At 38.4% G+C, this 25,922-nt stretch overlaps 1 protein-coding gene across 6 annotated transcripts in view; it reads left to right on the top strand.

Moving 5' to 3' along the window:
• CERS6 (ceramide synthase 6) overlaps positions 1-25,922 on the top strand; it is a 322,733-nt gene that overhangs the window by 261,143 nt on the left and 35,668 nt on the right. For all 6 annotated transcript variants that reach the window (XM_089916722.1, XM_089916721.1, XM_022569957.2 and 3 more), the window contains 2 exons: positions 6,580-6,708; positions 9,855-9,961. In XM_089916722.1, coding sequence (XP_089772848.1) covers positions 6,580-6,708; positions 9,855-9,961 — 236 coding nt within the window. The remainder of the gene's footprint in view (positions 1-6,579; positions 6,709-9,854; positions 9,962-25,922) is intronic.

Here is a 25,922-nt window from a genome sequence, read left to right as displayed (position 1 = left end):
GAAGTTGTAGTTATAGTTTATCATGAGAATTTTGATGGAGATACCTGCCAAAACTCTTTTTTTTAAATGATTTATCTGAATTTTGAAAGTAATACTTAATGGGTTACTTCTGAATAGCTATGAAAATTAAACCTCATACATATTCTGTATCTAAAGAAAATGTGATGAAGGAAGCCTTGAGCCTATGCAATTGCCACATCTCAAATTACATGGCTGAGTTTCCCGTGTTATGCCTTTTGATGTGGCTCTAAGGCAGGGCTCGTCAAACTTTTCTGTAAAGGGCCTGCTAGTAAATATTTTAAACTTGGAGGCTGTATAGTCTCTGTTGCAACCACTTAACTCTACCACTGTAGCAAGAACACTGCCATAAACAATAATTAAACAAATGGATGTGGCTGTGTTCTAATAAAACATTATTTACAAAAACAAATGAGGGCCAGATTTGGCCTGGGGGCCATAGTGTGTCTTTCTCTGCTCTAAAGTTGAGTCACCTGTACACACAAATTTGGTGAACAGTGAGGATGTCAGCTTGGAGAATGGCTAGTAGAGATATTCACATCACATCAGTATATATATATATATATATATATATATTTATTTATTTTAATTTTTTTTTTTTTTTTGCGGTACGCGGGCCTCTCACTGTTGTGGCCTCTCCCGTTGCGGAGCACAGGCTCCGGACGCGCAGGCTCAGCGGCCATGGCTTACGGGCCTAGCCGCTCCGCGGCATGTGGGATCTTCCCGGACCGGGGCACGAACCCGTGTCCCCTGCATCGGCAGGCGGACTCTCAACCACTGCGCCACCAGGGAAGCCTATCAGTATATATTTTTAAAACATTTTGATAGTAACAGTAGCAAGTTTAAAGTCTTTAACCAATCAATTTCTTAGCATTTACTATTTTTAGAATTATATTTGTAGGAGACAGGTATCTCCCTCAAGGACCTAAATCTGTATATATTTAGGCCCAAAGGTGAAAAATCTAGTCTATTGGGGAAAAAAAGTGTAAAAATAAATTTGACTTTAGATTTTGTGTGAATGAGGTTTTATTCATGGACTGCTTTTAGAGATGAGATAATTGAATCATTCCTGCCAGGACTCCTCTACTTTATAATTAAACTTTTTCCAAATAAATCACAATTTTTCATCCATTTCCAGATTTTCCCATAAATATTTACACCAGAGTGCATAGGCTATACATGAGAATGAGAGCGAACTTTAGTTACAATTTTTGAAGAACTTGTTATTTGAAATACCTTTCTTTAAATGGCACATTTAACTGGTTCTCTTTAGAGTGAGCCAAAACTCAAGGCCAGCTAAAAATATAATAACCAAGTAAATGTGGGAGATTCCAGATACCCAAAGGTTGACATTTACATTTACATACATTATATGAACTCCTTGCGTCATGCGCTGGTAAGAGAAAGGTATAATTTTCAAGTTGCCTAATATGGGGCAAATCAGAATCAACTGATTTTTATAAATCACTCTGAGTATACTTTCATTGCAGTCATTGTCTTTACAACCTGGACAGTTTTGTAGTCGTTTGTTTCTTTGCTTTTTAAGAGGAATATATATATGTTCATACTCTTAGTCAGGACTTTAGCTATACATAGCCAAAGGTTGAAAATCTATTATATTTTCATATTACCTCAATGGGAAAAGTATTTAACTACGATTATTCTTGTCACACGTAAGTTTTATCTGAAGTTCTCCCCATCTCCGTGAGTGGAGGGGGAACCTGAGTGGACACTCTCCCCTGCATGTTTCCAAGTTACAGGCTTGAAGTACACTTCCTGCACAGCCACATTGCTCCCCAACATTCTGAGTTTTACCCCCAGGTTGCACAATCGCCAGGGAAGAAATAGGGAGAGTGTTATTGATCTCTAGAAAAAAAGAGCATGTTACTCTGTTAAAAGTCCTGCTAATTTCTTTGTACCTTGAAGACTCAAATAAGAAAACTGTTGTTTTAAAAAAACAAAACACACAGAAATGAGAGATTTCTATTACTGCTATAGTTGCCATAAAATGAAATCAGTTTCAAATTATGTTTCTGTCCCTCTGTGTCATAGAGAGTTTGAAAATCTGTTAAATGGTTGACCTGGTATTACCTGATTTCTATTCATGAGTTAGAGTAAGTTTATTAATGATATTTATTTATGATATTTATTAAATTTGGGAAAGCTGGCACATGTCACTTGCATCCAAGAAAGAAGAGTCTTTTCTTTGTCTTGCATAGTGATATGTCATATTTTTCACCATATGTGAGCATCTAAATCAGCCATCACTTAAAACCTTGGTCTTCTTACTCCTCTTTGAGAAGGTTCACCAGTGCTTTTCTTTATTTGTTACAAAGATTATTCCCAAAAGAAACTGCATAAAATTGTTAATACTTTGTCTAGCAAATGAGAATTTAGAGAACAAGTTTCTTATTTGTAGTGAGTTGTTTAAAAATGAGAATAGAGTTAATTTTGCTCTCATAAAAATGTGTATATCAAGGTGAATTTCTGGTGCTTCCTGAAAACAGAGTATTATTTCAAAGCCTCTTTCAGCCTGACCATTGCAAATGGAGTTGCATCATATAGAACATCAGACTTATGTCTTAATGAGAGGGTGACCTCTCTGGCCCTTTGATGCCGATCTTTTATTGTGCAGAGAATTCCCCTGGAGAACTGAGTTAAGGATGCCGATTCTCATTCTAAGAGTCGGGGATGGAGCCCAAGTAGCTACAGGTTTACTTGCACCTACGAGTTTCTGATGTGAAAGCTACACAGAACAGACTGACTCTGTTCTGGGTTCGCTAAATGTCATTCAGAAATATAATAAGGAAAAAACAGCGTTTTCTTACCAACTTCTGGTATTAAAATGAATGGCTTTTACTTGAATCTTTTCATTTTAGGCTTATTCTAATCGTGCTTGAGTCAAGTCCATATCTATTTTTTTCCCTTGTCTCTGATAATTAACGTAGGAGAAGCCACTGGAATGAGGGGCTGGGGTCAGGGTAAATATCAGGAAGGGAACGTAGAAGGACCCCTTGACTAGAGCTATGAATGTATCCAGAAACCATATGGCAGAATGACAGGAGGTTGGGGACCACTGATGCAGGTAGCCAGGCCAGTCGTCAATTTTGTCTAAGGACTTCGGGATCCGTCTTCAATATGAGGGCCAACGAGAAATCACAATCTCTACGTAACTGATGCTACTGAAAATGGAAGGAAATATTCTCAGCCTAAAATGCTAAGTTTTCTGCAACTTGCCTGTACCCAGTCACTTTCAGCAGTAACAAACATGAGGATGGGCATTTCCCACCATGCACTGATAAAGTCTAAATTGACAATTCATTTAAAAACTGTTATTTGGACCAGATTCACTGCCTATTCAAAAAAATGTGTCAGGGTGAGGGAATGAGAGTAACAAAAAATAATGATTGCAGGGATTTTATTAAAGGTATTTCATTGTGTATAATGCTTTCGGAAGCAGACGTGTAAAAGACAAAATCCATTATTCATGCTTTTCATGTTCATACAGATATGACAGTATAATGAAAATTGGTCTTCTTCAATGAGCATAGCTTTGAGCCCCTCAGTCATAAATGTTTTCTAGGACGAGGGGATTTTTATGCAAAAATCATCTTCACAAAGCAAACTTTGTCTGAAAAATAAGGCTTTTGTTTTTAGGACAGCCTTGCTGTATTGCCAAGGGCATTGTTTTATTTATTGACATATATATCAGATACATGTTAGGAAACTGAATTATAAAATGGCCCTAATCCTCCATACGTGTTTTAATCAATTTATGTTTATTCATTTTAAAATTAAATCGAGAAAACCTCTTCTCTTTCAGTGAATCAAGAGCAATCATTTAGGGCTAAACAAAGAGAAATGTGGAAAGTATTGTTCTGGTTAGGTACTCAGCTAGTTAGACTTTAAAATCTGTGAATTCAGCATGGGCGAATATAAACTCAGTGAACTGTTGAATTAGCACTCTGTGTTTTTATTTAATTATGTTTATGAAACAGTATAAAATGTCAGTGGATAGGTTAGCTCCACTTTAATTGATCCATTGTTTTGAAGTAGCTATTGTCTGGTAGATCACTGTATGCCAGGTGATGCATTTCTGATAACAGCCTGTAGTGAAGAGACTTCATCTTCCCTTTGGAAACGTTATCAAAGCAATTTTTCTCATATGCCTTAGGCATTTTGGTATTGTTCAACTCTAATGCTTTAGGAAAATCCTAGAGACTACAAAAGCATCAGAGAAAATCAAGAGATGTAGGTAAAACTGGTAAGTTGAGTCTGTCCATAATCACTGATTAAATAAACTCAGAGCATGGTCTTCATTTCTCTCTGCCAGTGAGCTGAGAACTAGATGCAAATGTGGGTCTGGAGGAAGGAGTATAGTGGTAGGTCAACAGGCGGCAGGAGTTTGCACAACTTGGTACTGTAGTTCTACTGTGGCCATTAGAATGAATTAATGCAAGACAGATGATTCTGCCAACAGTGGTATTCACCATCATGGCAACACGGAGACTAGGTTAATTGAAAATAAGAGAAATAGTTGTACTTCATTTTTAAAATTATTCGACCTTATTTAAGAAACTAATACATTGTTTATCCTAGTAATAAATCAATATGGTTATCAGTAAATGTCTGGCACTTTCCAAGGCAGAAAAGTAACCTCTGGACACGTTCACCAAAGTGTATACAGAACCATTTAAACATTGTGTGTGTTTTTTAAAATATACCCATTTTAACTTTATTTCATCATTGTCATTTAAAGCTTGATTTTATAAAATATAAAATGATATTCTTAAAGAGTTCTGTAGTACAGGAATTTAAACAGTAGAAAAATCCATAGCTTTATAGGTTTAAGTTATATAAATTAAAATCAAATAATTGGAAATTTTTTCAATATGGGAGCTATACAATGAAATAAATGGAAAAATGACCTAATGGGAGCAATATTTCATTACTTACAGATTATCATTAGTTACTTTCAGGATCTAAACAAAAAATATTGTTTAAATGTTTTAAAGCCATTTAAAAGTCATCATAGTTGACCTTTCAGACCCCAAACTGCTTGACATCAACAGAATATGTATGTGTGCACACACTTGCTCTCTTTTTCTCTCTCCCTCTGTTGCAAAATATGCTTCTCATTTTGGCTAATTTATCTCTACATGAATGGCCCATAAGAGAGTAGTCCTCTTTCTCCATGGTTTCAAGTAGATCATCATTAGGGCTAGTCCTGGCATTTAAGCCCCAGAGAAGTTCAAGTTTACTCTGGGAGAAATTCAGATTAAATAAGAGTAAAAATACCAGTAAGAGAGACACCATTTCTAAGCAACAGAAATTCCATGTTACAATAAACCAGGTGGCCAGAAGATAAATCAGTACCAGAGAAAGATGATCTTTTCACATGGGCCAAGAAGCAGCTCCCTTGAAGTTGACCAAATGAGGATGGCCAGCTTACCATTACTTTTGCCAATTATTTTTTTCTAATGACTGTAGATGGATAATGGTTAAAATTGAGAGCTTGTTTGTGTAGGACCCATCAGAAATGCCAACATATTATGATTCTTATTTTAACATCTCATTGGGCATATTCCAGGAGAAAGATGCCAAATCTCCAGCCACTCATAGTCAGAGAAGTGGTCTAGTTGGACCTGTGCTGCTACCCAAAAGATTTTCCTAAAGTACAAATCCAAGTAATACCTTTCTTTGCTTAAAACCTGTCGACTGAAAAAAAAAAAGCACAACCTAAAAGTTGAGAATTATATAATAAAACATAATTCTCACATCGTCAAATAAATGATGGACAAAACTGAGTCCTTAAGCTGGGGACAGAGCATCTCCAATCACTCTGAGAGATTGCTCCGAAGAGACAAAGGGGGAGCCAGAATATATAGGATTTTTTGCAACAAACACCAGGTAGTCGGAACATCAAAAGATTACTGTTAATGAAAGAAAGCCAGATACCTCAAGTTAAGGAATTTAGCTCTTTTCTATGTATGGGAAGATGCAAGAGTCTGGGCTCCCTGGAATCATTCCTTTGATATGCACCTCAGCTATCTGGGGCCAGTATCCTCTGCTTTCTCATCCTGAGTCTCCTCAGGGTGCACTGTCAGGGGTGGCTGCAGCAGCTGACTGCTAGATGGGGGGCATCCTGTTTCCATCCTGAGTTTCCTCAGGGCTCACTCTAGGGGAGGCTGTAATGTGATGGCTTGATGGCTGCAACATCCTTTGTTTACTGATATGGCAGGCAATATTTTTCATTCACCAAATCCTATGGCAGTTCCTCCCATAGCTTCAAATTCCTTGGCTTAGTACAAAACACCCTTTATGATTTGGCCTTAGTCCTGGTGTTGATCACATTTTCCACAGTCACTGATGTCCTGTGTTTCTCTCCCAGGACTCAGTAAACTCTCAAAAGTGTAGAACTATCTCTTACTCACATTAGTGTTGCCAGTGCTGGACCCATAGAGAGCCTTAAAATTATTGGATGAATGGTTGAATAGATGAATGGAAAAGCTGCGTTGCTGCGAAGTCCTAACTAACATGCCTGTGTCTTCTCCTTCCCAGGACTTTGGCGTTATGTTCCTGCATCATCTTGTATCTATTTTTTTGATTACCTTTTCATATGTCAACAACATGGCCCGAGTAGGGACCCTAGTCCTCTGTCTCCATGATTCAGCCGATGCTCTTCTAGAGGTAAAAGTTTTCTTTCATCTACAAGAATACAAAATTTGGAATTCAGGAAATCCCCCAGATCATCAGTTTTTCTAGGGTCTGATAGATGGTGCTGGGAGAAGTTAGTACATGACTGCTTTGAAACTGCGGAGTGTTTCTTTGTAGGTTAAATTGGTGAAAGTGAGACTTTAGTATATAAAGTGGTGTGCAAAAAACATTCACCAAGTTAGCATTCTTTATTAATAGAATAATGAAAACCTTAACCCTTCCACACTTAAGAAATGAGTGTTTTACAATAGGAAAATTACTATTTGAATAGGTTTTGTTTCTAGTGTTACAGGTTTCACACTGATTTATCTGGGAAGTGTATATAGCTCTGTTTAGTTAGTAATAGTACATCCTGATGAAATTAATGAGTAGTCATAGTTTTTATTACCAATATACATATTATCCTAGTATTTTTATAGTGAAAGTATATATGAATTACAAATTTTATATAAAAACTATGTTTTCTATGCATGTAAGCATTAAGAATATCTGAGGAAATATTGGTTGCACTTTGATTAAGTTTCTAAACCATTATCACTTAAAATTACTCAAGTAGCAAAAAAAAAGAAAAAGAAAAATGCTTCTAGCATATTTCAAAAGATAAAATCCCAAGTAAAATTTTGATGCGGTATTTACTCTTAATCACGGCCTCCATGAAGAGACATACTCAATAAGGTTATATAACTCTAGTTTTTTCATTTTAGTCCTAAGAAATTTATATAACTGGTCAAAACTGAACTTACCAGAGTACAAATCCCATGTAGAAATGGGTCTTAGAATCTGTATGCTTATTTTTTATTCCTGTTGGCCCACAGTTCTGCCCCTTTGAAGCATGTGCTATCACTGTGAATGTAGAATAGAGGTGCCCTCCAGTAATTATTTGTTATTCCAATATAAGCAGAAATTCCAGGCCATAAAATTGAATCTGCTATAAAGGCAATTAGTCAAGGTTTGAAGTGTATACAGCACTTCATTAAAGACTCTGGTCCCTATAAGGCTATGAAACAGAAAAGTAGTCCTAACGGGTTAGATATGTCAGATGATAGTTTGGCGCTATGGTTTTTAAGTGATTCAAGCTAGATTCTATTCAGCACATTTTTTTTTCTTTCTTTTTTGCGGTACGCGGGCCTCTCACTGTTGTGGCCTCTCCCGTTGCGGAGCACAGGCTCCGGACGCGCAGGCTCAGCGACCATGGCTCACGGGCCCAGCCGCTCCGTGGCATGTGGGATCTTCCCGGACCGGGGCACGAACCCGTGTCCCCTGCATCAGCAGGTGGACTCCCAAACACTGCGCCACCAGGGAAGCCCTCAGCACATTTTTTTACAGGAGAAATAAAACTAGTATAAAGGCAATTTCCTGAAAGTCAGTTACCATGTGGTTAAATCCTAAGTGTGCTTGGAGGTAGAAATTTATATAGCAATATACAGTTTTGAAGTCAATCCTGTATAATCTGCCAACTCTAGTGTCTGGGGAAATGGATGGCATAATGCTTGGCAGAGCCATAATTCAGAAAATGTGGGTTGAATCATCATCCACCACTTTTATCTAGAAAAGAAAAATAATCTAGAAATCCCAGTCATGTGGCTTAAAAGCAAATGTTCTTCATCATTTGGATTCTCTTTGACATCATAAAATAATGCTTGAGAATATCCAAATAATGAGATATGTTGACTCTTCAAAGTGGAATCTATGGCTTAGACATTTCAGAAAAATGGATGTTTAATGCTTTTTTTATTGAATACTGGTGAATGAATGTAAAAGAAAGCTACATGGTTTACGTAGCCAGAAGGAGGCAGAAGATGCTTTTTTTCTTTCTTAGTATAAGTTGTGGTGTCACATCCAAAGTATGCATGAAATTAAAAGTTCATAATCCTGGCTTCCACTCAATTAATAGATATTTCCCCTTAGGAATATATTTCTCTGGTAGCTTTGTATTTTACTTAAAGCTATTAAATTATAGCTTCTGTGGATACTGTCAACAATCCTTTCAAGTTTGACTCAGCTAATTTAACTTTACAAGAAGTAGAAAATAATGTTATGAATTTAAAAGACCTCTTCAATTTATAACCCTGTGTGTGGGTACTGTGAATTATATGTGAAAATGTAAAAAGCAGTAATCAAGGACAATTATGTTTTCAGTGTCACCTGTTCTTACTTAGAATCATCTATAAAAAGTAGACGGCAGGGACTTCCCTGGTGGTCCAGCGGTTAAGGCTCCACGCTTCCAATGCAGGGGGCGCGAGTTCAGTCTCTGGGCAGGGAATTAGATCCCGCATGCCACAACTAAAGATCCCACAGGCAGATCCCGAGTGCCATAACTAAGACCCGGTACAGCCAAATAAATAAATAAATTTTTTTTTAAAGTAGATGGTAGAGAAAGGGATGTATTTCTTCCTTCGACTAATTTATAATATAAAAAGTGGTCACTTAAATCACTACCATAAATTATTAGTGTAATTCTCACAGACATTCTGAACATTAGTGACTTTCATCTAGAAAATGACCCATTAATGTAAATTTGAAAATTATACCCAAGTGGATTCGCTGAAATAATGTGATCTTGACACATTCATTTCTAAATTTGTGAGGATAAGCCAAGAAACTGTCTCCCCAGAGCACTCCTTATACCTATTTAAGGAAAACCTATAATTCTAAGTAGAAAGGGGGAAAAAAATGCAGGAAGTCTCAATATTCTCTATAAAGTTCGTGACCTTAGTGTTTGGGACTCATTAAAAGTTTAAAGGATTATGTAGCACTTTCTATTTTGACCTCTTATGCCAAATTCCTGTTTTGGCGTCTTTGGCTTGCTAGTATCATCTGTAATGCAAGAATTTCATATTTTTCTGTTTTCCTGAAATCAACCATATAATTGAATTTTCAGGTTGCTGAATATTTTATTAAATCTCTGACAGTCAGTAGTTCTACTTATGGTTAATATCACATTTCACTCGACTTATGGGTAATTTATAAATATGATGCATGATGCATGACATTTCAAAGTAGCAGGCAGTTTTATGCCTCTGGTAGGTTATATCTTAAAGGAGACTCATGCATATTGAAAGAAGCTTTTCATTTATCAATTTAACCAAATTAATCTGTCACATTTCTTCCTTTCACAGGCTGCCAAAATGGCAAATTACGCCAAGTTTCAGAAAATTTGTGATCTCCTGTTTGTTATGTTTGCCATGGTTTTTATCACCACACGACTGGGTATATTTCCTCTTTGGTAAGTATGCCAGTCTTCTTTCCAATAAAAGCGCCCCATCCAGATAGGTTTTATGAACCATTTTCCTGTTGAATTTCACTCCAGATACTTAGTAAGAAGTTTAAAGAAAACGAGGGAGGGACTCAAGAAACAGCTTGATTTCTTCTTCCAGAAGGGGGTTGCATTCTTTACGGATATTTTCCACAGGATCGTTAGAGGAGGATGTGGCTTATGTAGGTTCTTAAGCCACAGGAAGCTGTCTGCCATTTTAGGCTCCAATCTAGAGTATGATTCAAAAACCTTAGCCATGAGAGTTTGAATTAAGAAAGGAAATATGGTGTTGCAATCAGTTAGATATCAGGGATCATCCTGTACCAGGGGTTCACCAAGGGTTGTCCCTGGACCCCCAGCAGCAGCAGCTGTCACCTCTGGACTTGTTAGAAATGCAACCTATTGGTCCCCACCCACCCCAGACCTACTGAATCGCAGACTCTGGAGATGGGGCCTGGCAATCTGGATTTTGATACGCCTTCCTGATGATTCTGCTACACATTAAAGTTTGAGAACCAGTGTCCTGTATAATTCTCCTCATCATCTGCATTTATAACTAAACAACTGGAAAGTATAACTTAAAAGTAACCCTTAAAATGATTTCTGACCCCTTAATGTCTGGATGTCATTAGCTAAGAAAAAGATAATGACAGATTTGGATGGAATTTGACAATCCTTTCTATAGAAAATAGGTCCACTGTCATTAATTTTTATGGAAGGCTATTACTTCTAGAAAAAAATGATCCCTCCATATCACTTAAAGTCTACCATTGATGGCAGATTTTTTTCCATTTTGAGAAATTGATCTGAATGGGAAATGACAGCAACGGAAATTGGAGAAAGTGGAGAAATGAAGGGCTGCCTTTTCAGTCCAATAGGAAAATTACAAAAATAAAGTTGGGGCTTTTAAGCGAGTAACATCTATCACTGAGGTTCCGTAAACAAATTAATCTCACACACACACACACACACACACACACACACACACACACCCCTTCTCCTTGAGGCTGGCAGCTCTTTCTCACACTTACTTATTATGAAAATCGTATCCCAGCAGCAGTGCTGTGTATTGGCAACAGGCATATACAAAATGTCATTATAGTTTTATATGATTGTAGGTAGCAAACATTGAAGTAATTTTGAATATAATGCATCTATAATTATTTCAGGATTGGAGCTCTTTCAAGATTATTAGCAGAACTAGTGGTAGGAATTTAAATAGAAGGAAGTCAAGCAAAATCCAGGAAAAATATCTCAAAAGAATAAGAGAAAACTTTTCCTGCTTAGGATTTCTGAGAACCTGAATTTTAAAGAAGTAAGAATCACTCTCAAGTACTTTCATTTGCTTATTGCCCTTTAAGGGTAGAATTAACGTTGAGATGTATCTCTCCTCCTCCTTTCTAGCTAATGTGCAAAAGCTCTTCAGGTTTAGACAGCAATGAGTTACCTAGAACGTAAACTCAGAATATAGAAATTACGTAATGCTGCTAATGAATAACTCACGGGTATGCCCTGTGATGATGATATAAACCAGCTGCTTAGAAAAATCCTTGTAACCAAATACAAAACGAGAGCTGATACTGCAAATGCTGTAGGGCTTCTGCTACCACAACCCTTAGTGCAGCCAAGTTTTTCAAAAAGCAACTTGTGGAGGGAAATGTTTTATTGTTTGGGAGACAAGAAGTAATTTCTGTATACCTGCTGCCACTGTGGTTGTGCATCCAGTGAATGAAATCCTTGTCAGATATGTCTCATAAATTATGTTAGTGCTTGGATGACCTTTGTTTTGATCCTGTTTCTATTTCTGGAGTGTAATGGGCATAGAGAGTATTTAAAACAGTAAGGTGAATGACAGTAACAAATAGTGTTTTAAATATTTGCCTTAATCCTATGAAATTATTCAAAAATTCCTTTTAGATTAGGGAATCCTAGAATTGGGAGGGACCCTATAGGTGATCGGCTCCAAACTGCTCTCCCACACCTCTGCCCAGGATAGGAATTCTCTCAATTTCCTGATTAGGAGTATTGCTTTAGAGGTCGAGGGAGAAATAAGTTTTTAATATGAAACAGAAACTTGGGTCTTTATAACTTCTAAGCTAGGGGTTCTTAATCTGGTTTAGAACCCCCTGAAACTGTTTGTAAAATGTATGTGTGTACATTTTTTTCCTGGGGGGCAGGGCCCGTGGCTCTATCAGATTCTCAAAAGATCTGTGACTCCCTCCCCTTCTCAGAAAAGTACCTTCTGGGACTTCCCTGGTGGCGCAGTGGTTGAGAGTTCGCCTGCCGATGCAGGGGACATGGGTTCGTGCCCCGGTCCGGGAAGATCCCACATGCCACGGAGTGGCTAGGCCCATGAGCCATGGCTGCTGAGCTTGCACGTCCGGAGTCTGTGCTCTGCAATGGGAGAGGCCACAACAGTGAGAGGCCCGCGTAACGCAAAAAAAAAAGTACCTTCTGGAAAACAGACAAAGTGTACGCTACCACTTCTGATAGAAAACTCTTAAGAACGTGAAGTTTTCTAATATATCATCTGTAGGCCTTCTCTTCAGAAAGCATCTCTAATCCCTTCAGTTATTCCTGCTTGTTCTCCTTTGTTCCTCAGAATCCTTCTTGTCACGACGTTCCAAGTGTGGACTGGCTGATAGAAAATATAAGACCACTAACAAAAAGCTGTATTCGGAACTGCATTTCTTCTGATGCAGCTTGCCTTTGCATTGACATTTTCTAAGGAGCTTTCACCTCGCACTGGTGGCGATCTGATAAATAGCTGAGCTGCTGCCAGACCAAATTGCCCTCATCCTACATTTATTTCATTTTTATGTATTTTTATTTCTAATTATGATTCATTTGTATACCTAATCATACCACCTACATTTATTCCTGTTAGATTTCATCATGCTGTTTTCAGATATTCTAGCCCAATTAGGGTCTTCTGAACCACATCCAGTGTCACACTTATCCCTGCTACTTTTATGGTACTTGCAAATATGCCTTTCATGCTTCTCCCAACTCACTGAAGAAGAACGTTGACCCAGAGGGACTCCTAGTACACTGTTTCTTTAAGCTGACCTCAATCTCTCAACCACCAGTCTGTCTTTATGATTTTTCTACTCATTACTATCTTAGAACTGCTGTGTCATTATGCCTGCTATTTCTCCATATTTTTAAAAGGTGTAATAAGAGATTTTGTCAAAGGTCTTGTGAACATGAAGATTTACTCTGTTACTTAAGTCGTTCTCTGCACAAGTGGAGGCAGGGTGAAAAAAAGAATAACGGCCCATCTGGGTGACTTGGTTTTAGGAGGCCTTTTCTGGCTCCTGGGTCCTCACTTCTCAGTGCTCACCCCCATCTGTTTGATGATCCATCTGCAGCAGTAGGCTTACCAGTCTAAAATTTCTGGTTTCTGCCTTTTCCGTATTGTTAGGTGTGGACTTTTACCTTCTAATATACTACCACTTTTTATGTATTTAATGAATATTTATTGGGCACTTACTGTGTAACCAGTACTGGGCTGGGTGTTGAGACTTCAATGAGACATGGGCCTCCCGTGGGGCACTTGCAGTTGAATCCCTACGGGTCCCTTCAGTATTCTGGTTGATGATTGTGTGGGGCGTAGAGACTATCAATTATTTTCTGAACATTTATTGGAGATAAGTAATGTAAGTGGATTGTCAGTATTAACTAGTTTGGTTGCACGTACCAAGGAGCTCTGTCAGCTGAATAAAGCATTATTCCAGGTAGAGTATATGTGTGTAAGATAGTCACTGACTGCTGGAGGGAAAGTGCTGGAGGTACATTGGACTTCAGTTCTAACAGGCATTTCATAGACTTATTTCTCCCTCAAATATTTGTGCTTCAGCTGGAAGGAGAAATAAAATGATTCCTGTGCCCTCGCTTCTTTTAGTTTTCAACCCATTTGCTTTGGAATCACCAGCAATACCTTGCAGGTTCCTCCTGACTATAGTTGTGTTCCCACGTAAGCCATCAGAATTTTTGTGATTTGTGGGTTTGATGACACTTGACTCATTCTCTCTTGTATCTTTGGTCCATGCCTCACAAAGTCATCATACACCATGATTAGCCTTTTCAGAACCATACACTGCCCGGACTTTTCTTTTGGCCGTAATACGTCTTCTAGAACACCACTATCCAAAAGAAATATGATAGGTCAGGCTTCTTAGTCATTTAAAATTTTCTAGTAGCCACATTAAAAAGTAAAAAGAAACAGGTGACATCTGTTTAAATAACGTTTTATTTAACTTGGTATATCCAAAATCATATGATTTGAACATGTAATCAGGATTAAAAATTGAGATATTTCGTTCTTTTGCTGCATACTAAATCTTTGAAATCAGGTATGTGGTTCACGTTACTGCATCTACTCAAAAGTCTATGTATTTTAGCCTTTACGTTGTAACTGGACAGTGAATGATTTGCTCCTTTTTGAGAGTAAGCCTATCCATCATTGTAAGCTGTTACCGTGTTCATTGATCTGCACCTGTCTTTCCTCAACTCCGTTTGTCTGTGATCCCTGAAGTTCCTAACAGTTTTCCATATTTTATGAAGCTTTGGTTTCCATTGGCGTAGGGTAGTTTGTGCTTAATCCCATTATAGCATCTATCACAGTGCTTAGCTCCCAATGGCTACTCAGTAAATATTTGTTGAGTGAATTAGGTACTATTTAATCCCCAATTGTCTCACATCTGTTTTCTTAGTTGAGCTCCTTAACTCATTGTGAAGTAGGTAGGTGCAGTTTTTCTCCTATTGTACAGAGAAAACCAATTCATTTAGTCAATGATTTACCTAGTCTCTCTGGACTCTGGTCTCCTGACATCAGTTCAATTCATCCGGTACTTACTAAATTTTAATTGTTCTCCTACAATACAGTGTACTATATTATTTAAGAATTAGGCCATAAAGCTGTTGATGAGGCACATTTCCGGTAGTTGCTACATAAAAAAAGAGTCATTTTTAAATCACTGTCCCTATTATTCTGTCCCAGCCAAGACACTGCATTGTAAGCATCATCATTTTTCAGTCATACATTAGCATCTGGTATCGAAAGAGGCAAATCCACAAAGATCCTGAAAGGGAAGGGGCACGGTGCAGTCAGTAGAGAGACTGCTTGCTTTGAGTCACGGTTCTTCTCCTCACTGCATGTCAGGAAACCAGCTGTGTAGCTTCTCTGCATCTGTGGACTCATCACAGAAGAATGGTAGTAATTGTTCCATCTACCTTACCAGGAAATGTTAAGGATCAAATGAACTATTGTTTGTAGCAGTGTTCTAGAACTATAAAGTACTTTATAACTATTAAGCATTTTGTAAAAAGGTGTTATATTACTGTTAGAGATGGAAATTTCCATTATGGCCGAGTGGTCAGAAATTTTTATTGCATTTTAAAACCTCCAAGTAGTCTAGATTAAGGAACCATAAGCATAGATACTTTTGAAATAAAATTCTTAAATGCTCTCTCCAATTATGAGAGGCAAAGTATCTTGTTTTAGTCACTTCTGTTCTCAGAGCATGTAATGATGGACATGAGCTGGGTTGACTCAGTCCCTCAAATCCTAAGTGACTGTTCCTATCCTGAACCAGCAGAAGTGACCATTATTGTTCACAGAATGTCACAGAATTTCACAAATGCAAGTATATGTTAGGCTAGTTCTTTTTTTCAACATCTTTATTGGAGTATAATTGCTTTACAATGGTGTGTTAGTTTCTGCTGTATAACAAAGTGAATCAGTTATACATATACATATGTTCCCATATCTCTTCCCTCTTGCGTCTCCCTCCCTCCCACCCTCCCTTTCCCACCCCTCTAGGTGGTCACAGAGCACCGAGCTGATCTCCCTGTGCTATGCGGCTGCTTCCCACTAGCTATCTGTTTTACATTTGGTAGTGTATATATGTCCATGCCACTCTCTCACTTTGTCCCAGATTCCCCTTCCACCTCCCCGTGTCTTCAAGTCCATTCTCTACACTGCATCTTTATTCCTGTCCTGCCCATAGGTCCATCAGAACCTTTTTTTCTTTTTTAGATTCCATTGCATATGTGTTAGCATACAGTATTTGTTTTTCTCTTTCTGACTTACTTCACTCTGTATGACAGTCTCTAGGTCCATCCACCTCACTACAAATAACTCGATTTCGTTTCTTTTGATGGCTGAGTAATATTCCATTGTATATATGTGCAACATCTTCTTTATCCATTCATCTGTCGCTGGACACTTAAGTTGCTCCCATGTCCTGGCTATTGTAAATAGTGCTGCAGTGAACATTGTGGTACATGTCTCTTTCTGAATTATGGTTTTCTCAGGGTATATGCCCAGTAGTGGGATTGCTGGGTCATATGGTAGTTCTATTTTTAGTTTTTTAAGGAACCTCCATACTGTTCTGCATAGTGGCTGTGTCGATTTATATTCCCACCAACAGTGCAAGAGGGTTCCCTTTTCTCCACACCCTCTCCAGCATTTATTGTTTGTAGATGTTTTGATGATGGCTATTCTGACAGGTGTGAGGTGATTTGTAGTTTTGATTTGCATTTCTCTAATGATTAGTGATGTTGCGCATTCTTTCATGTGTTTGTTGGCAATCTGTATATCTTCTTTGGGGAAATGTCTATTTAGGTCTTCTGCCCATTTTTGGATTGGGTTGTTGTTGTTTTTTTTATATTGAGCTGCATGAGCTGCTTGTAAATTTTGGAGATTAATCCTTTGTCAGTTGCTTCATTTGCATATATTTTCTCCCATTCTGAGGGTTGTCTTTCCGTCTTGTTTATGGTTTCCTTTGCTGTGCAAAAGCTTTGAAGTTTCATTAGGTCCCATTTATTATTTTTTTTTATTTCCATTACTCTAGGAGGTGGGTTGCTGTGATGTATGTCATAGAGTGTTCTGCCTATGTTTTCCACTAAGAGTTTGATAGTGTCTGGCCTAACATTTAGGTCTTTAATCCATTTTGAGTTTATTTTTGTGTGTGGTGTTAGGGAGTGTTCTCATTTCATTTTTTACATGTACCTGTCCAGTTTTCCCTGCACCACTTATTGAAGAGGCTGTCTTTTCTCCATTGTATATTCTTGCCTCCTTTATCAAAAATAAGGTGACCATGTGGGTGTGGCTTTATCTCTGGGCTTTCTATCCTGTTCCATTGATCTATATTTCTGTTTTTGTGCCAGTGCCATACTGTCTTGATTACTGTAGCTTTGTAGTATAGTGTGAAGTCCAGGAGCCTGATTTCTCCAGCTCTGTTTTTCTTTCTCAAGATTGCTTTGGCTATTCGGGGTCTTTTGTGTTTCCATACAAATTGTGAATTTTTTTGTTCTAGTGCTGTGAAAAATGCCATTTGTAGTTTGATAGGGATTGCACTTAATCTGTAGATTGCCTTGGGTAGTATAGTCATTTTCACAATGTTGATTCTTCCAATCCAATAACAATGGTATATCTCTCCATCTGTTTGTGTCCTCTTTAATAGGCTAGTTCTTTACTGCAAGTGACAGATTCACAAGTTATTGTCCAGCCATGAATGGGCATACCACAATTGCCAGAGCCTCTTCCTATGGCCTAATGATGACTTTACACATCCCCATTCATGTCCCACCAAGTGCCAACCCCTTGGCTACAGGAAAATTAGAATCAGATATGTACCTTCAGTGGTCTGCTGCTATTCAAACAGAAGCACATGGCTTCTCAGAATGTTACTTTCTTATAAAGTAGGGGAATCATTTGCTGATTTGTACTCTCTGAAAGTCTCTGCAGTTAAAAAGAAAAATATTACAGAGGAGCCTAGATCATTCTTTTACCATTTTCCATAATAAGATTTGAAATTCGTCTGGATGCATATGAGAATATCATCTTCTTCTCTGATTTATTTTTCAAGACATATTTTACCAAAGTAGTGTGGCTTATATGCTTTTCTGAATATCTTATAAGATTAGTCTTGGAGTTCACAAATTTGGACAAGCTGGATTTTTTTTTTCTAGACTCTTCTTGACAGATTTTCTCTGACATTTTCCTTGATGCTGGTCTGTATTAAACATATTTGAAAGGTAAAGGATGAAACCTAAGTCTTTTGGCTGTTAGGTATTTTGGCATGTTTTTAATAATACGTATATATACTAGTATCAGTTACTACCTTCATACAGTGAGGTAGAGTTGGATAGAAATAATGTGTGTTGAGATGTTTTGTTCTTTTCATGTAAACATAATAATTTTAATATAATTTTAATATTGAAGGGCTCAACAAACTATGGCCTTTAAGACAAATCAGCCCATCGCCTATTTTTATAAATAAGGTTTTACTAGAACACAGCCTTGTCCGTCTGTCACATATTGCCCTTTTCTGCTCTCTGCTACACTGGCTTGAGTGGTTGGGACAGAGTGTATGTGACCCGTTAATCCTAAAATATTTACTAGCTGGTCCTTTACAGAACAAGTTTGCCAACTCATAGGCAAGACCATTAAGAATTAGCCTGATGACTTGTGGACACAGGTGGGGAAGGGGAGGGTGGGACGAACTGAGAGAGTAGCACTGACATATATACACTACCATGTGCAAAACAGATAGCTAGTGGGAAGATGCTGTATAGCACAGGGAGCTCAGCTCGGTGCTCTGTGATGACCTAGAGGGGTGGGATGGAGGGGGGGAGTGGGAGGGAGGCTCAAGAGGAAGGGGATATATGTATACATATAGTTGGTTCACTTTGTTCTACAGCAGAAACTAACACAACATTGTAAAGCAATTACACTCCAATAAAACAAACAAAATAATTTTTAAAAGTCTGAGATAGGAAAAAAACGAATTAGTCTGATGAGTAAAAATGAAGCAATGTGGGAAGTGGCATATTAAATGTTTTCAACCTTTGGGTGTTTTCTAGAAGTATTGTCTACCTTAGGTGGAAAACATGAAGATATTCTTAGTATTACATGTGGGTATGGGATATGCAGAATATGCTCTCGATTAAGTAAGCTTTTCTGCTTTTGTGACTTGAGTCAACAAAGAAATGTGGCGTCCTAGTAACACTCTCTCCACAGAATTAATGTCTTAAGTGTCCCCTCCCTCCCAGTCACTGCAGAGAATCTTGCTGGGGGAAGGAGGAAAAGAACAAAAATGATTGTTTGCTCTAAGTATTATAAAATGTGTTTACATACCATCTATGGAAAAAATTCAGCATGGCCATTTCATCTGTTTAAAAACACCTGAATATTGTAATAAAGTCTAATGCCAAGGCCAGAGATTTGAAAATTTGATCAAGGGTCTCACATATTTGAGAGTGATGCTTTATGGAAAATGCAGTAACAAATGAAGGACCCACATCAGCTCTGTTTCCATTTGTTTATGTTACCATAAAGGGCAGTTGTGTAGCAGGCTAATTCTCTCCTCCAGCTACACTCACCTCCCTGTCTCTGGTCCCTGGGTCTCTGTCAACTGGCTGTTCTGTTCATGCTAAGCCCCTTGTCACAGTCCTGAGCTCAGCCTTGGACCAGCTTGTGACTGCTCATTGCCTACTTCCCAGTCTGGACCATTACCTGAGCTTCCCAGAAACCCTCCCTGCACAATCCCAGTACACAGGGCTCTAGAGCACTGTCAGTGGAGACCACCCTGGCTGTGTCCTTTCATTTTCAGAACTTCATCCATGCCCCTGTCACCTCTGGGATGGCAGTGTAGCCAAAAATATAGAACCACAGCATCACCAGCATCTCTGGAGTCATCCTGTTCCTTGGGGGGATATATCTTACCGTGTATTATTATTTAACTTTTTATGTCTTTAGGGTCAGGGAGCAAAAACTTTGCAAGTTCCTCCTAGACAAGGAGCCATTTATTCTTTACAGATCTGTTTGATGCACTTCACTGTGAGCCTGCTATATCTCAGGCAGAATGTGGGTGTTGGGGACATAGGTAGTGATTAGGTCATGAGCCCAGGAACATCCAGCACCGCAAAACTACCAATAAATATTTGTTAACTGAATAGCTGAGATTTTAGAATTTCCCGTGTGGTTTGGCACAATCATGACCGAGACTCTGCAGCCTACCATCTTTCCTTATAAGACAGAATAGGCCAATCCAAGAAGACAAAGCTGGGAATGACTCAGTAACGTTTAAAAGCAGGGGGGCATTCCAGCCACTGAATCATTTTGCTCAGACAGAATTTATGGAAACAGAATTGTGCAATCATTTAATAACTGTTGCCTTTGTCCACAGCAGATAATAAGACAGAAATGCTTAATTTGGAATGCTAAATGTCAAAGAGTTGGAAATATAAGAGTTCAAGATATATAAGGAAAATCATAAAACATGTAGATATACTGAAACTGCAGGCTGACTAGGAGCCTGGTGGTGGGCATGGCTCCTCATTAGGGCAGCGTGAAGAGAGGACGTTGTCCAGAGGTTCCAGGGCAGTGTAGGAAGGGAGCAATTGTCCATGAGAAAAACAGATAGAAAAAACAAATAGAGGACTTCCCTGGTGGCGCAGTGGTTGAGAGTCCGCCTGCCGATGCAGGGGACACGGGTTCGTGCCCCGGTCCGGGAAGATCCCACATGCCGCGGAGCAGCTGGGCCCGTGAGCCATGGCCGCTGAGCCTGCGCGTCCGGAGCCTGTGCTCCGCAACGGGAGAGGCCACAACAGTGAGAGGCCCGTGTACCACAAAAAAAACCAAACAAACAAATAGAGCATCTTTCCTACATCCATGGGACCACCAAAGAAAGTAAGCAGGAACACACAGAACACCGTCCCAATGTAGTAATTAATTCTGTCCTAGCACCCTGGACAGTTGTTTCCAGCCACCATTGGGGACTTATGTCAGGTGCCCAACCGCAAAATCGTAGCAAACTCTGTGTCTCTCAGAGCAGCTTGCACTAACCTAACTTAGCTGTCTTGATTCCTTTTTTTTTTTTTTTTTTGAATGGATAGCATATAAACAAAGACCTAATTTTCACTAGTGTCTTAGACTACTTTGTATCCCACACAATCCCAACCTATGCCTTTCAATAGTTATCAGGGTATAAATTTTGATTTGTTTGTTGCTAATACATTGTATTATACTCTTTGAGTTATATATTCAATAATTTGAAGAAATGTAGCATGAAGCATTCATTGAAATACTTATGAAAACATTTTGAAGAAGTTATTCTGAATACATTCTGCTTTTTAATGGCATATAAGAATATCCAGACTGAAACAATTCTGAATGTTTTTAAATTCTTAGGTAAAGAAGTGCTATGTTAATTACTTAACATTTTTAGGTTGTCTTTGAATTGAAATGTAAATGTAATAAAATGTATTTACTGAAATGGAATAGTCTATTAACTGTAATCTTACTGCCCAGTAGTGTATGAAAATCAAATAAGGAAATATCGGGGATTATTTCCCAAAATAGCCTCCAGGGAGTGACCTGGGTCTCCTGTCTTCTCACCTGTGCTCTGTAATCATAGTTAGTGGTAAGGATGTTAACTTGAAACAGTACATCATTATGAACCATCAAAAATTAGTAAAATATTTTCGGTGACTTTTTATTATGCGCTTTGACCCATAATAAATGAACAAAACAAAATAAGGAAATTTTTCTGGTTATCATTAAGTTAACTAGAGTATTTCTATTACTCAAAATTTTAGTCCACCACATTTTCCTTGTTCTTATCCCCTGAACATACACTGGGATGTTCTGTCTTTTGTCTGCTACTGAAGGGCAAACACCTTGATACAGCAGTGAATAAGTTGTTATTGAAGTGCAGTGTGAAGAAACCCTATTCGGCCAATTCAGGGGCTAGCATGAAGTACTGAAAGCATTTTTCTTTGTGTACAAGCCTCTTAAATTACTTCACTTTCCAGAACACTACCTTATGTGAGGAGCACAATTTGCAAAATCAGCACTTTATTAAAAAGGGTCAAAACCCTGTCCTAAACATTAAGTCTACAGGATCTTCCAGAAATAAGTCAGGTGCTTCAAAAAATAGGTCAAAGTTGCCATGACGAAGTACAGAAGAAACAGAGCTTGACTGTCTCTCTCAGTAGTGAACTTGGAGCTTGATCCCCCTTTGCTCCCCCTTTGCTCTTCTAGCCATAGGATTGTGCCCCCCTCACCCCACTCAAAAATTTAATTAGATGTGTGAGTCCCCTGCCCTCAGTAGCAATCACGTGGCGTTCTCCTGAGGTGCTTCTTCTGGTGCTACTGTTTCGTATTCATTTCCTTGTCGCCCTTCTCCACTAGGGAGTGAGTTCCAACAGGACTGGAACCATGTTTCCTTCTCCACTTGTATGCTCAGTACTGCAATACTCAGTATGCTGTAAGTTTGCTGATTTATCTCACAATAGATCTCTGATTTATTCTAGGTCTAAATTCAGAATTCACTTTCATGAAGGTGCTCTCCCCAGCCAGGTAGTTTGTTTACCTATTTCAGTATAATAGAGTATCATTCTTTTTATTTTCTTTCTCCCAAAATCAAGGAGAAATATTCATAATGCCAGAGTAATGCTTACTTAAATTCCCTCCTTTCTTGAGCCCACGTGTCTTAACTAATCCCCCTACATACTTTATCCACCCAACGTGCTACCCTTGTAGCTAGTGTTTGGGACAGGCCCTCTTTCAGGCATAGATTGTAGGGGGATTAGACTTTGGGTGGCCCACACCAGACATACTGGTGTGACCGTTCTCTTTTTCTTTTTAACTTGATTTCTACCCATCCTTCAAAAGTCTGGGGAAGATGATGAAAGATTGCCTTATTCTGAAAATAACTGCATACACGACTAAGATCGTTGCTTATTTTTATCTTCTGGCCTACTTTTTTCTAACAAAAAAAGAGGTGAAATAAAGCGATGCTCTATTGTGTATATGTGAGATGGACAGATAGATAGTTGATAGATATAGATATTTGATAAAGATATTATATATATATACTTTATATTTATCATATATTTCTTGTTTTATATATTTTAAAACTATATTTGTGCATAAATACATATTATTTATCATACATAAATATATGTGAGATATTTATCTTAAGTAAATATATATTGTATAGATATTTATATATTTTATATAAATATATCCTATAGTAAAACTTTTGCTTACTCTTATCAACATCAAATAAATATCACACCAGCTGCTTCCATGAGTTCAAGGGGCTTCTCTTAGTGATTAAGAAGCAGGGAGGCTATTGATTGCTGCCTACTGCAAAGGGAATAAAAGGAATAAAATTGAATGATATATTTTCCACATAAATTGGCCATAATGGCTTTGAGATTTCTGATAAGGCAGTTCCCTTGCATATACATGAAAACCTAACAGTTCCATTAAAACTGTACTTCGCTGGCACTTTTTGTACCTGGAGAGTCTTGATGTTACAAATATGTCTAAACATGCACACCATCGTTTCTACCCATCCTCAGGATATATCACTATCTTGAGAGCCTTGAAAAATAGCCGGTAGATTCCCAAACCACTTGAGAACAGATCCAGACTGTTTTCCCCCAAGCAAAGAGGGAAGAGAAGTTCGTTTTTCGTCTTCAAATTAACACTCTATCCCTGTTCTGGTGGGTAACGATGACCTGCTTCTCCTCCTTACTGTTCTGACATCTGAGAACCGCTTGGCAGTGAAAAATGATGCATTTTCCTTTCAAAGAAAGGAGAAAAATGTTTGACAGTAAGGTATGTTACTTCCTAGAGTCATCATTTAACCAAATGAGTATCTTCATTTATAGTAGAAGAGCAATATATAGTTATTTTTTTCTAAGGAATAAGCAGCTCAACTCCACAGGAGGGAGACTAAGTACATTTCTGTTCAATTCTTCCAGCAATAACAAGAGCCTCTAATGATTATGAAAACAGCTTGAAAGTAACTTGAAATCTGGTTATAGTAGAGGGGTAGGTAGGGGGTGATAGGGATCTCACCCAAGAATCTGGATTGAAACAAACACATGTGAATAGTCATCTTGTCTTTGTGCCTGTTGTAGTTTATCCTCAGGAAATTTTCAGGCCTTCTCTTTGAGCTGATCAGAAAAAAAAAAAAAAAAAAATCAGATGGACAAGATTTTATATTTAACATACATTGTTCAGAAAAAGGAAAGTATCTACAGTGTCAAATGCTGCAAGGGGAATCAAGGCAAATGAGACCACTGGTGAAACTGTGCATGTGCACTTCTTCATCCGTAAAATGGGAGACTTGGGATAAATGTCAAAGATGTCTTCCAAAATGTTTAGATTTTATGATTTCACAATTTCAAGAGGGTTGGTAACCTTCCAGTGAGAAATTTATTTATAGAGTGATCCCTGCAAGGGATTCTGAGCAGGAGACAAGGGGGTGGTAGGCAAGAAGAGAGTGGACATAGATGCCTTGTTTAAAAGGTTTGTGGTGTGTAGAAGGAAAGAAATAAGATGATCATTAGATTGAATATAGTATCAAGTAAAGATTTTTATAGAATGCTAGACATCTGTACTTCCTTTATAAAAACAGAGGAGAAAGAGTACTTGGAGGTGTCACTGAAGTACCCATGATTAAAGAAGAGACTCCTGCTTTACAGAGAATTGAAGGAAGGGAGGCAAGTATCCAGTGTTGGTTCCAGTTAGATGACTTCTCAAGCACCCATGATTCCTTGAGTCAGTGCAAAGGAAGAGACCAATGATACTGATGACGAAAGAACACTGAGCAAGCAGAGTCCCAGAGGGTTAACAGTCAGGTGGAAGGGCAGCCCTCTAAAAGTAAGAAACTTGTCCTTCTGAAGCTTGAGACAAGGAAAAAAAAGAGAGAATGAAAGACTGGACTGGAAGGGGTGTGCATGTAGTAGAAAGGTATATCTGATGGTCTATAGTTTCTTTTTAACAAAACCATGCTCATACCTGACAAGATGTGGGAATTGCATTGGGATTGGGGTGAGAGGTCCCGGGAATGGTAACAGAACAATGACATGAACTCATTGCCCTTTGAGCCAATGGTCAGTGGACTGCAGTCACTTCCTGGGGACCTTGACCATTTAATACCAATGATTCAGTTCAGGTACTGTGTTGTGACCACCCAAATTGGTATATCTGCTCTCTCAGTGGGTAGTAGCAAAATCTTCCTGGTGTCCTTGGGGCCCCAAACCAGTAACCATAAGTATCTCCTGTTGTACAAGACCTCAGAGAACATCGAAACCCAGAAGAGTTAAGTGACTTTGCCCAGGGCCACAGTGAGTTTTCATCATGGTCAAGAATAGAAATACACCTTCTGTTTCCTTTCCTAGTGTCCTCTGCTTTAGTTCATTCTGCACAGGGGATCCGTAAGACAGTGTGGTCTGAAGAATAAAACCCTAGAGTGGGCTGACTGGCCTCATCCTTGGCTCTGCCACTGACCTTAGTATCTCTAGGCCTCATATTCCTTATTGGTAAAAAATTTCCAATTTAATCTCCTAGGTCTGAAAGAATGTACAGCAACTTTTTAAGGACTAATTGAAATTAAGTACCAAGGTCCTGGCTACCTGGGATTTTGTTAACTGGCTCCCAGCAGTTAGGGGATTATAGAAGGAAGAAAGTTCATTATTACAAGAAAGGATTTAGTGATGAATAAACCACTTAAAAGATTAGTGCCCTCTCATATATTCCTCTCTCGTGCCATTAATGCCTTCCTCACCAGTCTAGTGAGATGAAAGACGAGTGTCAAAGGAATGCAAGTTACTTGCAAAGTGAGAAATTGTATCTGATGCACTATGTGCAAGGTTTCTTGAGGTCAATGAAAGTCATATTAGATCTCTGCTCAAAACATACCTAAGCCATGGCCAAAGGAGTTGGCAGACCATTCAATATTGAAAAAAGGAAAATCAACAAGGATGGTGACACGATAGGTACTTCAGAAAGGAAAGGTGTGAATTTCAAAGGCTTGTGAGAGACGCTTGATAAAATGTTAAAGCCATCGAGCATTCTTACATCTTCTTTAAAACTGTCATATACTACTACGATTCCATTTTG

The sequence above is a fragment of the Delphinapterus leucas genome, chromosome 8 (genome assembly GCF_059928025.1).
Source record: "Delphinapterus leucas isolate spDelLeu-1000000601 "Yukka" chromosome 8, BTC_Dleu_Yukka2, whole genome shotgun sequence".
Classification (NCBI taxonomy): domain Eukaryota; kingdom Metazoa; phylum Chordata; class Mammalia; order Artiodactyla; family Monodontidae; genus Delphinapterus; species Delphinapterus leucas.
This window is presented reverse-complemented; position numbering and strand designations above follow the sequence as displayed.